The sequence below is a fragment of the Helianthus annuus genome, chromosome 11, assembly GCF_002127325.2.
Source record: "Helianthus annuus cultivar XRQ/B chromosome 11, HanXRQr2.0-SUNRISE, whole genome shotgun sequence".
Classification (NCBI taxonomy): domain Eukaryota; kingdom Viridiplantae; phylum Streptophyta; class Magnoliopsida; order Asterales; family Asteraceae; genus Helianthus; species Helianthus annuus.
Window position 1 is genome coordinate 183847420 of NC_035443.2, and position 15582 is coordinate 183863001.

General features: G+C 34.4%; 1 protein-coding gene across 1 annotated transcript; it reads right to left on the reverse strand.

Moving 5' to 3' along the window:
• Positions 1 to 12629: 12629 nt before the first annotated feature.
• LOC110888958 lies at positions 12630 to 14783 on the reverse strand. The gene has a single exon (XM_022136450.1). It carries the CDS (start codon positions 14781 to 14783, stop codon positions 12630 to 12632), a length of 2154 nt encoding a protein of 717 aa, XP_021992142.1.
• Positions 14784 to 15582: the final 799 nt, after the last annotated feature.

Below are 15582 nucleotides of genomic sequence, written 5' to 3' on the forward strand. Positions count from 1 at the left end.
CTAGCAAGGGTTACTTTAATCTAGTTATGCACTATCTTGGATGTGGTTGGCATCTCCACAAGTGTGTATGGTTTTAAAGAAAATGATTTTGTAAACTCTGAATTTTATAAAGTTTCATAAAATTTTTAGTTAAATTCTGTTAAATTATTAAGGGTGTTACATATCGCTCGTTAGTTTCTTTCTTCCTTCTGCAAGACCAATGCGCGGCCGCGCAAGGTTAGAAAGGTTGAAAGGTTGGTTTGGTGGTATGGTCCTATATCTTTGTGGGATTTTTGGGACCTTACCCCTTCAATCATAAACAATACAACTAACTTATGATATAAAATCGCATTTGCATTTATATCAATTCGCAAGTTTAATCTAACCTAAAACAAAAAACCTTTGACATACTATCTTTTTATCATATGAAATCGCAAATGTCATAAAAACCACCACAAAACCCTATATGATATCGCACATCTATCGGTATCATTAAGACAACTGCATAAAAAATGCAAAACCTAATAAATAAATATACTAGTAATAAACCCTAGCAAAATTGAAGTTGTTATCAATATGTAATGTTATAAAACTATATGTTTCAGTTAAAACGTTAATAAACAAACAAAATCGCATTTGATTTTAAAGCTCCTGTATATTACACTTTAAATCGCAAATGTAAATAGATACCTGGATTCATCTTCTTCGCTTGTTGTTTGTCGTTGTTTGCTTTGTTTCTTTTCTCAATATTCATGGAATCGTAGTTGAAATCGCAATGGAGAGTAGCAGGGAACGTTTTGGAGAAGGAGAATGCAATGTTTTGATTTTGGGTTTACGGTATGATTTTGAGTTATTGTGTGCTGATTATCAGGGGTTTTGTTCTCGCTATGGACGATTCTAACCTTGGCGGTTTCTTTTATTAATTTTAGTTTGATTAATTTAATTGTTTAAACACGCGCTTCTAATGAGATGATTGTACAGTTATTGTTGTAGCGTACATAATGTACGATTAGTGTATTTGTATGATAACCGACCTCAATATATATATATAGGGGGCCGCTAGAATGAGAACCACCTCGAGTTGTAAGAACCGCTAGAACCACACCATCCGGGTCGTCGTTGACCAAGATTTTTTTTACAACTAGATATGTGTATTATAAACACATTCGTAAAAAAAAAAATTTAAACGCCGCGGCCGAAGGGGTAGTTTTTTACACCACAAGTTTGGTGTAAAAAAAAAAAAAAAATTAAAACACCAAACTTGTGGTGTAAAAAACTACCCCCTCGGCCACGGCGTTTAAATTTTTTTTTTTTTTACGAATGTGTTTATAATACACACATCTAGTTGTAAAAAAAATCTTGGTCAACGGCGACCCGGATGGTGTGGTTCTCGCGGTTCTTACAACTCGAGGTGGTTCTCATTCTAGCGGTCCCCTATATATATATATATATATATATATATATATATATATATATATATATATATAGGGTAGGGATCCTAAGAGAAGTCCACCCTATATGAGAAACTTGAGAAGCATTCTGGACCACACATTTTTCTAAGCCTTTCGTAATATACACATATGTATAGTTTAAAATTGACTATATACATATGTGTATAACTCAATATACATATATGTATATAGTCAATTTTAAACTATACATATATGTATCAATTTTAAACTATACATATGTGTATATTACGAAAGGCTTAGAAAAATGTGTGGTCCAGAATGCTTCTCAAGTTTCTCAACTAGCCTATCACTTCTCACATGATCCTTTTCCTATATATATATATATATATATATATAGGGGATGGTTCAAATGAAAACCACTTTTATTGTGAAAACTCGAAAACCCCCCAAAAACCTAAACCCCCCCCCCCCAAAACCTAAATTCACCCTCCCACCAAAAGCCTAACCCCCCCCCCAAAAAAAAAAAAAACCTAAACCCCCCACCCCCCACCCTCCCGAAAACCTAAAACTAAACCCTAAACATAAACCCGAAAAAAACTTAACCCCCCCACCCCCACCCCCCAAAAACCTAAACCCCCCTCCCCCCACACCCAAAAACCTAATCCTAATCCTAAACCTCCAAAAAAACTAACCCTAAAAGCTAAACTAGAATCAAAAAACTAATTTTAAGCATGTAATGCACATTGTAGTACATGTTATATTGCACATGTGCACTACTATAATAATAGTATTGAAAACAAGACGACACCATAAATCTTTTTTTATGTCATGAAAAATATGCTGGAATATACTTGAATGAAAGATAAGAAAATTTGTGATCTTGTGGTGCCATTTTTGTTTTAAAATGATAACGTATGGAGAAATGGGAAATGTTTGAAAAGTTATATATTTTTTGTTCCAATTTTACCCCTCCTTCATTAAAAGTCTTCCCCCCCTCCTTTTTAGTGGGTTTTAGTTAGTTTTCTAGTTTTCACAATAACTAGTGGTTTTCATTTGAACCTTCCCCTATAGGGGAAGGTTCAAATGAAAACCACTAGTTATTGTGAAAACTAGAAAACTAACTAAAATCCACTAAAAAGGAGGGGGGAAAGACTTTTAATGAAGGAGGGGTAAAATTGGAACAAAAAATATATAACTTTTCAAACATTTCCCATTTCTCCATACGTTATCATTTTAAAACAAAAATGGCACCATAAGATCACAAATTTTCTTATCTTTCATTCAAGTATATTCGAGCATATTTTTCATGACATAAAAAAAGATTTATGGTGTCGTCTTGTTTTCAATACTATTATTATAGTAGTGCACATGTGCAATATAACATGTACTACAATGTGCATTACATGCTTAAAATTAGCTTTTTGAGTCTAGTTTAGCTTTTAGGGTTAGTTTTTTTGGAGGTTTAGGATTAGGATTAGGTTTTTGGGTATGGGGGGAGGGGGGTTTAGGTTTTTGGGGGTGGGGGTGGGGGGTTAGGTTTTTTTCGGGTTTATGTTTAGGGTTTAGTTTTAGGTTTTCGGGAGGGTGGGGGTGGGGGGGTTTAGGTTTTTGGGGTGGGGGGGGGGTTAGGCTTTTGGTGGGAGGGTGAATTTAGGTTTTTTTTGGGGGGGGGGTGGGGGGGGGGGTTTAGGTTTTTGGGGGGTGTCGGTGGGGGGTGGGTTAAGTGGTTTAGACTTTCCGTATTAGTGCACATGTGCAGTACAACCAATTTTTTTTTTTTTTGAAAATTTTTTTCCATATATAAAAAGTAGCGATTTTTCTAAAAAAAAATTGTAAAAAAAAAAAAAATTTTTGTATGTTTTTTTGGTTTTTTTAGGCTTTTTTAGTTAGTTTTCGAGTTTTCACAATAAAAGTGGTTTTCATTTGAACCATCCCCTATATATATATATATATATATATATATATATATATATATATATATATATATATAGGGAGCCGCTAAAATAGGAACCACTTCCAGTTGTAAGAACCGCGAGAACCACTATCAACCAATCAGATTTTGACACTCAAAAGGTTATTTTGGTCTTTTAACACCAAATGTCATTTCCACACCCTCTCTCTACATTTATAACTGTCAGAAATTTCTCTCTCAACCTTTTTATAACTTCTTATTCTCTCTCTTCTAAAACTTTTATCACTTTCTTTTTAAAACTCTTGAAACAAGAGTTTCAGACAAACACCCTCACCCTCTCATTAGTCTCCTCTCTCTCTCTCTCTCTCTCTCAAATGTGATGGTAGCCGGCAACCCCCCACCCTCGTCTTTCTGCTCGGTGATCTCCCCCTGTCATTTTCAGCCCGGAAACCACACGGAGGAGCTGGCTACGGCCGGTTTTTCCCCGTCGTTTGATGATGATGATGATGATGATACAGTCAATGTTGATGATGAATATGACGGCGGCACGCGGCGGCGGTAGCTCCTGCCGACACGCTTTTCCTATGGCGGTGGTGTCTCCGGTGCGCCGCCTCATCTCACCTTCTTTCGGACCGGCGGTGGTGTCTCCGGTTGATGTTGTTTCGGTCGGGGGTTGGAGTATTCTGATTGTGGGGTGGGTGGAGATGGCCGGCGGCGGCGATGGTGGTTTAGCCAGGCGGTGGTTCAGTCACGGTTCCGTCGGTGGGTTTGGTGGGAGTTCGGCAAAGGGGCAAGCCGATGGTGGTTTGTGGGTTTTGATCTGTTTTGATTTGTGGGTTTTTGATTTGTTGAATCTGGGTTTTGAATGTTTTGATTTGTGGTTTTTAATCTGTGGAATCCTGGCCTGTGTTCTTGATCTGTTGAATTTTTGGTATGTGTTCTTTCTTTTTCTGGGGTTTGAATGTTTGAATCGGTTGAATCTTCTTGGCCTTTGTTCTTGATCTATGGGGTTTGAATGTTTGATATGTGGGTTGAATAATGTTCAGGTTCCTTGTGGGTTTTGAATGTTTAAATGTTTGAATCTTTTGGCCTGTGTTCTTGATCTGTTGATGGATGATGTTCTTTTTGGGTTTGTTGTTACTGCATTTTGTTGCTACTGACATTTTTTGGTTTGTTTAAATCGGTTGAATCTGGCGCCTTTTTGAATCGGCGGTGATGATAAAAAAAAACGGAAGATGGCGCGGCAAGGACGGCGGAGGGTAGGTTTTTAAACCTGCAACCCCTCTTTTGCAGCCTTTTGATTATCCGCTAATCTGAGCCAAACCCCGTTTCATTTTTTCGAGATACACTTTGTTTGGATGTTTTTGTTTTTTCCCCCTCTAGTCGATGATGATAACGATATATCTGAGACACCTCCCCGAGTATGCGATTTCTGTGTGCGTTCGTTTTTGCGTAAAAAAGTTTTTGTTAAAAAAAAAGTTAAATCGTAAACTTTTTAACGTAAAATGTAAACTGTTTAACGTAAAACGTAAAAAGTTTTACGTAGAACGTAAAAAGTTTTACATAGAACGTAAAACTTATAGTGTAAAAAGTATGCGTTTCTGGGTGCGTTCGTGTTGCGTAAAAATGTTTTTGTAAAAAAAAACTGTTTAACCGTAAACGTTTTAACGTAAAACGTAAAAACGTAAACTTTTTAAACGTAAAACGTAAAACGAAGAAAGCGTAAAAAGTTTTACGTAAAACGTAAAAAGTTTTTAACGTAAATCGTAAAACGTAAAAACGACGCGTTAAAAATGTAAAAAACGTAAAACGTAAAAAAAACGGCGCGTTAAAAAGAAAACAACGTAAAAACGTAAAACGTTAAAAAACGACGCGGTAAAACGTAAAAAATTTTAACGTAAAACGTTAAAAAACGACGCGGTAAAACGTAAAAAAATTTAACGTAAAACGTAAAAAAAAAACGGCGCATTAAAAAACGGGCGAAAAAACGGCGCGTCAAAAAAACCGACGCGTAAAACGTAAAAAACCGACGCGTAAAACGTAAAAAAAACGGGGCGTAAAACGTAAAAAACCGACACGTAAAACGTAAAAACCGACGCGTAAAACGTAAAAAACCGACGCGTAAAACGTAAAAAACCGACACGTAAAACTTAAACCGACACGTAAAACGAAAAAAAACCGACGCGTAAAACGTAAAAAAAACGGGTCGTAAAACGTAAAAAACCGACGCGTAAAACGTAAAAACGGGGCGTAAAACGTAAAAAACCGACACGTAAAACGTAAAAACCGACGCGTAAAACGTAAAAAACCGAGGCGTAAAACGTAAAAAACCGACGCGTAAGACGTAAAAAACCGACGCGTAAAACGTAAAAAACCGACGCGTAAAACGTAAAAAAACGGGGCGTAAGACGGGACGGCTTGTAAAAAAACGGGACGGCTAAAACGGGACGGAAGAAAACGGGACGGCTAAAACGGGACGACAAAAAACGGGACGGCTTGTAAAAAAACGTGACGCTAAAACGGCGCGCTAAAACGGGACGGCTTGTAAAAAACGTGACGTAAAAAAAAAAAAAGGTGGTAAAAAAAAGCGCATAAAAAACGTGACGTAAAAAACGGTCGCAAAATCGGCGTGAAAAAACGGATCGTAAAACGGGTCGTAAAAAACGCGCGTAAAAAAAGGGTGGTAAAAAAAGCGCATAAATTTTTTTTATATAAAAAATCTGATTTTCAAAATTTTTGTTTAATAAAGAAATCTTTTTAAAAAATAAAAAGTAATATAATAAAACAAAAAGTAATTAAAAAATAATAAAGTGAAAAAGACAAAAAAAGAGTTATTTTACCAATCTACCCTTTTTGATTAAAATATAAAAGACATAATAAGACAAATTTTATTTAATATTAGTTTTTGTTACTTTTAATCTCATCCATCCATCAAGTTGATCTAAAGGCTATAAAGTGGTTCCTATGGTTCTTACAACTGGAAGTGGTTCTCATTTTAGCGGTCCCCTATATATATATATATATATATATGGGATCGCTAAAATGAAAACCACCTCTAGTTGTAAGAACCATGGGAACCACTTTCTGACCCTTAGATCAACTAGATGGATGGATGTGATTAAAAGTAGATAATATTAATATTAAAAGCTTTTTGTCTTATTATGTCTTTAATATTATAATCGAAAAGGGTATTTAAGTAAAATCACTATATTTTGTCTTTATATATATATTAATTTTAAATTACCTTTTTTGTCATATTCATTAATTAGTTTTTTAACTTAATTATTTTTTATTTATAAACAGATTTTTTTTGTAAAACAATTTTTTGAAATCAAATTTTTATTACAATTTTTTTAATTTTTAAGATTTTTACACCCGGCCTTTTCACGCCTCGTTTTTAGACACGCCGTTTTTTCGCCCGGCTTTCTCACGCGTCGTTTTTTCAACGCGCCATTTTTGCGTTTTACGCCCCGGTTTTTTACGTTAACGTTATTTACGTTTTACGCGCCGGTTTTTTGCGTTTTACGTCCCGGTTTTTTACGTTAACGTTATTTACGTTTTACGCGCCGGTTTTTTGCGTTTTACGTCCCGGTTTTTACGTCAACGTTTTTTTTTGCGTTTTACGCACCGGTTTTTTACGTTAACGTTTTTTTACGTTTTAGGCGCCGGTTTTTTATGTTAACGTTATTTACGTTTTACACCCCGGTTTTTTACGCCTTTTTTTACGTTAATTTTTTTACGTTTTAACGTGCCGTTTTTTTTACGTTTTACGTTAAATTTTTTACGTTTTACCGCGCCGTTTTTTAACGTTCTACGTTTTTACGTTTTTTTCGTTTTAACGCGCCGTTTTTTTACGTTTTACGTTTTTACGTTTTTTACATTTTTAACGCGTCGTTTTTACGTTTTATGATTTACGTTAAAACCTTTTATGTTTTACGTAAAACTTTTTACGTTTTACGTTTAAAAAGTTTACGTTTTTACGTTTTACGTTAAACTTTTTACGTTAAAAAGTTTACGGTTTAACAGTTTTTTTTACAAAAACATTTTTACGCAACACGAACGCACCCATAAAACGCAAACTTTTTACGTTGTACGTTTTTCGTTTTACGTTTTACGTTTAAAAAGTTTACGTTTTACGTTAAACTTTTTACGTTTTACGTTAAAAAGTTTACGGTTGAACAGTTTTTTTACAAAAACATTTTTTTACCAAAAAATTTTTACAAAAACATTTTAACAGTTTTTACGTTTTACGTTAAACTTTTTACGTTTTACGTAAAACTTTTTACGTTTTACGTTAAACTTTTTACATTTTACATTTTTACGTTTTACGTTTTTACGTTTTTACGTTTTACGTTTTTACGTTAAACAGTTTACATTTTACGTTAAAAAGTTTACGGTTTAACTTTAAAAAAAAAACTTTTTTACGCAAAAACGAACGCACCCAGAAATCGCATACTCGGGGAGATGTCTCAGATATATCATTATCATCATCGACTAGAGGGGGAAAATACAAAAACATCAAAACAAAGTGTATCTCGAAAATAAAACGGGGTTTGGCTCAGATTAACGAATAATCAAAAGGCTGCAAAAAGAGGAGTTGCAAGTTTAAAAAACCTACCCTCCGCCGTCCTTGCGGCGCCATTGTCCGTTTTTTTTATCATCACCGCCAATGGCGGCTTCAATGTCCAGCTTGAATTCAAGTTACTCAACATCCTACTTGAATGATACACCGTCTCTGCAATCCAAAATGCAACTTCAAAATTCAATATAAATCACACCCAATTCAAAATAATAAATAAATAAATTAGTAATTTTGCAACCCAATCTGAAAAAAAAAATTAATAAATTAGTAATTTTGTAACCCAATCTCAACTAAAATACTCTTCAATCGAACCAAATCAAATAACCATCTTCAAAATTGCACTTCATCTCTCTCCTCTGTTTCCTCCTCATCCTCTCTTTCTAGATGATGACTGTTGTTCTTCTTCTGAGATTCTTCACCAAATCAAATAACCATCTTCAAAATTTCCAATCACATAAAAAATAATCATCTCTATAAAAACAGTATGTAATCTTGATACCTGTACTCACTTGATATTGAGAAATAGAGGAATTGTAAAACTTTGTTTGTTAACCAGAGTTCCATCGGTGGTCGATAAGGGTTCTCGGCCGGTGGTATATATGTTAAGAGAGAAAGGAGGTGCTCGATGGGGGGTGGTAATCGGAGATGAAGAATAAAATGGTCGACGGTGGTGATGATGGTCACCGTTCGGTGGTGGGTATACACCCTACCGTCGCTCGCCTCCCTTTCCTTCTCCGGTCTCTCTTTTTCTCTCTTTTTCTTGTGTTGTTCGGGCACCAGAGAAGCAGGGCCGCCACCGTCAGTGTTCTTGACGGAACCCTAGGCTCTCCGCCTCTTACCATCGCTGCCACACACCAACAAATTCTCCTCCTTGTGACAGTAGAGTGGTGGTGAACGGTGTTTGGTGGTGCCAGAAGTGTGGTTGACGGAGGAGGGGGGTGGGTTGCAAGAGGTGAACGGTGGTGGGTATTGGGTGGAATGAAGAAGATGGAACTTGCATTTTCAAATTATGAGAGACATATGAAAGTAAATAAAAAAGAAGACAGAAGCATTAAATATAGAGAGAGGATGAGGAGAGAGAAAAGCATTAAATGGAGAGAGAGTGTGGTGACTTGACATATGAGATAAATGACCAATATACCCTTTATGTTGGCACAATGTGATTGGTTGAGAGTGGTTCTCACAGTTCTTACAACGGGAGGTGGTTTCTATTTTAGCGACTCCATATATATATATATATATATATATATATATATATATATATATATATATATATATATATATATAGGGGATGGTTCAAATGAAAACCACTTTTATTGTGAAAACTCGAAAACTAACTAAAAAAAGCCTAAAAAACACACAATTTTTTTTTCAATTTTTTTTTATAAAAATCGTTAGTTTTTATATATAAAAAAAAACTTTTTTTCAAAAAAAAAAAAAAATTTTGTGTAGTGCACATGTTTAATAATACACATGTGTAGTACACATACATATGTGCAGTATTACACATGTGCACTACACAAAAATTTTTTTTTTTTTTTTTGAAAATTTTTTTTTATATTAAAAAACCTGCGAAATTTTGATTACAAAAAAAAAAAAAATTAAAAAAAATTTTTTTTTGTATGTTTTTTTGGCTTTTTTTAATTAGTTTTCGAGTTTTCACAATAACTAGTGGTTTTCATTTGAACCTTCCCCTATATATATATATATATATATATATATATATATATATATATATATATATATATATATATATATATATATATAAAATATATCGTACATTACGGCTTAACGTACTTCATGTGCGACAACGTGCGTAATTTGTTCTATAACATGCGTGATTAATGTTTTCAATATGCGTGATTATTATGTTTCAACATGCGTGATTTTGGATTTTTGAGTTATAACGTGCGTGATTTTAAAATGAACGTGCGTAATTACCTGTCATACGTGTTGTACGTTAAGCCATAATGTACGTTAACCTTCCTATATATATATATATATATCATTTATAATTTATAATATGGCCCTCGATTGGTTTTACAATGTTTAGGTGGGCTATGATCTGATTGGTTGGGCTTTAGTGAAATTAATTGTGGCTTTATTCTAATTGGGTCACATTGTAAGGCTTGATATATTTTTTTTCTTGGTCAGACAAAATACGAACAGAAAGAGTGGTAGCCAGTAATGGCTGGACCAAATTGGATACCCATACCCCAGCAGCCATGTCAATTAGCTACATAACAAACGATTTAATTCAACATTCTACACCTGACAAAAACAAATAATTATACTACTTCTATAAATTCAGATTATACTAGTTCGCCTGTTCTCTGTTCAACACATGACAAAAACAAACAATTAATAGTTATACAAGTTCAAGTGTTGAACTTACCTACGGCTGACCAAACAACGCTTTTAATTGCCAAAGATGTCAGGTTGCGTTGCTGCTCGTTCATTGCCAGTCACATCCAACCTTTTGACAACTTTTAATTGGTTACAGGTTTCCATGGTTATGGGTCTTAATGTTCTCTCATATATTTTCATCGTTGGTTACATATTCAAAAGATCAACTTTCCTCCGTCACATCAATGTGTTAATGCGATTCAGTCATTACCGTAACTTCCGTTTTGAGATTATCTCCAACGGACTTCCGGACGATCATCCTCGCTTCAGCAAGCAATTTTGCGCGATTTATGATAAAATGAAAACCGTGACGCGGTGACGGGACTAGGTTTTAGAGAGATGATGGATCCAGATTCCAGATCTATAGGAAGAACACAATGTAAACAATGATCGATCGATATCTATATTTAAAATTTGGGGTGTTTTGATTTAAGTTTTTGTTAGGGGATTTAGGGGATTTTGAATTGGGTTACTATTGTGGGGAAGATGGAGAAGGGGGGGGGGGGGGGTTATGTTACACACACACATACACATACACACATATATATATAGAGAGAGAGAAAGTATAATGTACTTCACGCCTTAACGTACATTAACGTACTTCACGAAATATATAACATGCGTAATTTTTTTTTTTGACCAAAATAACGTGCGTGATTTTGGATCCCATGCGTGATTATGTGGTCCCATGCGTGATTATATGGTCCAATGCGTGATTATATGTTCCATGCGTGATTATACCCCTGATCCAACGGTTACCATTGTCTCGTACGTGAAGTATGATAAGCCGTGAAGTATGTTAACCTTTCTATATATATATATATCCCCTGTGACACACGGGTGTAACAATTAAAACTTTTAAAAACTTAAAAGCTATAAGTAACTGAGATTATACATAAATTAAAATAACTGATATATATGTAAAATTTATTAGAATTAAGGCACGGACTCAGTGAAAACATAAATGTATTACGAAAATATACAAAGAATGAATAAATTGGTAAATATTGTTTTGTTGGTAAATTGTTTACTAGTGTTCAATTTTGTAGATCATACCTAACAGATTTCGAAAGATTTGATGATGATATCTTGTTAGAATTTGTTGTTTTAGGTATCATATTAGATCTATGATAATCCAAAAACAACTCTTTAAATTTAGGACTTTCCATAAATGGAAGTGGAGTTAGTTGTATCATGAATAAAAAATATTTTCTAGCATGAGAAATATAATTTTAAATTAAGTAGTGATAAATGAGAAATAATACAATTTAGACAGAAAAATTCTTTCAAAAAAAAAATCCTATGGATATCATCCCATATAATATGGCTTCCATTTAATTTACTTTATTATATAGTATAAAGTATTGATATTAATATTTATTTCATTATTAATTAATAAAAAGATTACAAATAATATATTATTATTATTATTATTATTATTATTATTATTATTTTATTCTTATTATAATAGATAAAGATAATCAACCAGTTTGTTTATATTGTTTAGGTAAATATTATGAAATTTAAAGATATCCTAATTAATAAAAAAGGATAGACATAAAACTATACTATTTAAAATTTAAACTTCTTAAATATATCTTTGTTAGTATATAGTTCCCTCGTAAATATATATCTCTGGTAACATTTAGTTACCTATATTCATAACAAATCAACATAAGTTTAAATTAAGTAGAGATAAATGAGGAACAATACAATTTAGGTGGGAAAACTCCATAGAGATCACCCCACATATCTCATGGTCCCGGTCAGGATACACTAAGGTGAATAACGCATAAAAACGATGTTGCTTATATGATGAAGGCAGTCATCCTGGTCGGGATCGCGCTAACTTGGTTGGAGAACTTATTCTTAAAAATAATGGTGATTCATCTTTACCTAACAGGAGACAATATAGCAATTAAAATAATATAAAGACACATTATTTCCAATGTGAGTTCGCAGACGTTGGTCCAAGCCAAAGCATAGAATAAAGACAATGCATGCGATGTTTACCAGCCTAGATTAACACCGGAGCCTAGTATATAGACAGTATAGGCTCCGGGTGAAGTTTGATAAAAGAAGGATTTTTTTACCATATGATGTGGGTTTTTCAAAACCATAAATGGCTCAACAACTACTACGTAGAGCCACAAACTAGACACCTTACAGTTGGACATCATCATATCAAATGGGTTAAAAGACTATAATAGTTCTCAAAATATGCAACGGAAAATCAAATTTAAAACATCTTTCAGTTAATACAAAAACTAAAGAACATTCAAGTTTAAAAATCAAAACACTAAAATTACAAATGCCAACGCCAAATCCACGAGGAGCTTCAAACACCAGCCAAGAGCTCCACAACATGATGATCTTGGTATATCTCATTTGTAGAAGCACCACCATTGGTTAGTTGAATCTTGGGAAGTACACGCCACTTATCAATGTATGCCATCGAGTCTTGATCTATGTTAGGAAGTGTACGTGCTTCAAGAATCTTAAGAATCTCTTTAGACTTACCAAGAAGTTGAGCTGCAATCCGGATGTTATCTCCCCTTTTCTCTATTTCATTGTGGTGACACTTCATTTTTATGACACGTGGTAAGTTGGTAAAGCATGCGAATAAAATATCCGCAATTATAGTTGATATCCATTCAAAAAGGTCTTCATCATTCAACGAGATTTCTTGTGCATTTAAGTGCAATAGAATGCTCGTGCTAATCCTGTACATGGAACTTGCAAGTACGAACTTATAAGGGGAACGATCTATACTTGACTTTTTGTTACTTATAAACCTTTTCATAATTTTTTCTCCTTCATCTCCCAACCATTTAATGATCTCTTTAGATGTTTTATCTTTGTGAGCCTTATTTTGAAGATCGATTTTTAGCCATTTGTGGTAAACTCCAACTTCTTTCCACACCCTTCTTGACGATTTTATTGCACTAACTAGTTCACCATCTGCGTTGAGACAATCTTCAACATGTCTTACAATCTTGAGGCCTTCACTCATGCTGGCAAGAAGCCCCTTGAAATGAACATTTGCAATGTTAGGAAGTGCAATGGCAATTGTTGTCAATGTTACTACTACAAGGCTCCAACAATTGCGGGTTTCTTCTGGATATAACGGTTGGACTAGGTCATTGTCGAACTCTACTACTCCAACAAATCCTTTAGATTTCTCTAAAAGCATCAACAGATTACGTGGTTCCTTCTCCGCGTTAAGAAGTTGAGTTATAGAATGGAGCGTATTTCTTAGTATTCGTTTTGAAAGTTTTGCCTCCTCCTCAATCTGGACAACATATCTAGCATATTCTTCTAATTCTGAGCTCATATTGCCATTAGACGTCTTTGCCATCTTTTTAAGCCATTCTAAAAAGGACTTAAAGAAATACCAACAACATGCCAGTAAGATAAGAAAAGCCCGCGGAACAAGAACAATTGCTTTACATATTACCAAAATCGCGATATGAAGAGCTAAACAAAAGTTCAAAAAGGTGTTTTTTACGTAATGAAAAACTATTTTGAAATGACGGCCTGGAATATGTGAATGGACATGATTACGTTTCCACTGTTGAAGACTTTGGATCCAGTGTTTCTCAACTCGGAACACATTTAAATGGTTCTTGCTTAATTTCTTAGAGAGGCTATAATGACCGATAGATGTGAAACATCTTAAAATCGGTGCAATACTGCCTACAATAACCCCAATTAGTTGCACGACAAAAATTATCCCAAGTGACCACTTATAATCTGAATCTGAATCTTCATCCAGATCATCATATACATGGTCTTTTATAAGATCTACCAAATTTAATCCTGACATCAAAACAAGGGGTACGCATATAACCCCAAAGGCTGAAGAAACTGGTGAGCAAGCAATTACAAACTGAGGGTTTCGAGTTTCTGTCATCATCCAATACTTTTTAACATAAAGTTTGAGTTCCTCAGAGGAAAACATTTTCTCTTGATGACTCGAAACCAGTTGTTGTGATTCCTTATACCTATGTTCTAAATTTTTCCTCATTGATGTAACTGTCAAAGCTACTGAAAATGGCCATAGAAGGGGAAGTACAAAAATAAATACTAAAAACCAGGATGATAACATATAAATTTGGATCCCCATATTTACAACAATGGTGATCAAGAGGATACCTAGGGCCACAATGTTCATTAGAAGCTCTTTGTCATCCATAAGCCCTAAAGAAGGGAGAAAGTTGGCTAACATGGTGACCAAGAAGAAAATGCTTACATACTTTCCGTAAAAAAGCTCAGTACTTAGATCCACCGGTAGCTTCATTGCAATTGCGATAAGTGTGATTGTTGCAGCATTGAGAGTGAAATATCTATTTGGAAACCAGAGCTTCCATTGCCATACTGCTTGGACGGCATCAGCTGCCATTGCAAGGGTGCATATCAAAGATGCTACAGCAACATACAAGCCCACCCATGGCAGCATGACTTCCGCAGGTAATTTCAAATGCGAATCCATTATGTGAGATTGTGAATAGAAAAAGTGAAGGTTGTTTTTAATTTAGTAGACCTGCTTGTAAATATTAATGGAAGTTCAAAGATGTTTGTTTACTAGTTGAAAGTTTCTTCTACGTTCCTTCTCAAGGGACCGGGGCATAGTTAAAAAATGATTTTTACTAGTTACCAAGAAGATGCACCAAAAAAGACTTGAATTTTAATATGTTGTATTTAAAAAAATAAAAGAAGACCATACATAGTTTCGGAGAAAATGATGGTTAAAGTAACAAGCCAAGAAATGACACACATATAGGTTCGGAATAACAAGCTAAAGAAAGACACTTTAATTCCGTAGACTAATTTGTTACACAGTTTTTCTTCACTTATTAATTGTGAAGATTTATATCACAAATTGAAGTGGTATTTATTGATAAAAAAAAGTACAGTACAAGAATGCTACAAGAATGCAATCAACGATCGACAAGAAGAGGCTGAAAATTAATCCAATAAAGATACGAACTGATATGTGTTTGTAGACTGAATTTGAGATGTCTTCAACACCACCAACAACCTTCTTATATAGAGCTGTAGAGCAGGAAACAATTATAGAAACCGAGCACCAAAAAGGAAGGCGCGGGACAGCTAGCATGTGACAACCCGTAATTTCGAGAGTCTTTTCTTTGTACTTGTTCCTTTTCATGTGTTCTGCTTTGATGTTACTTATGTGTACGCTATCTGAATAATTAATATGTTTGATTGTAAGTGAATGGTTGCGAGTATACGTGTTATGTGAAATTTGTAAGTATGTATAAATCTGGTCG

Excerpts from the sequence above, each read along its gene's own strand:
- LOC110888958 (XM_022136450.1), bottom strand. The coding sequence starts at position 14,783 with ATGGATTCGCATTTGAAATTACCTGCGGAAGTCATGCTGCCATGGGTG.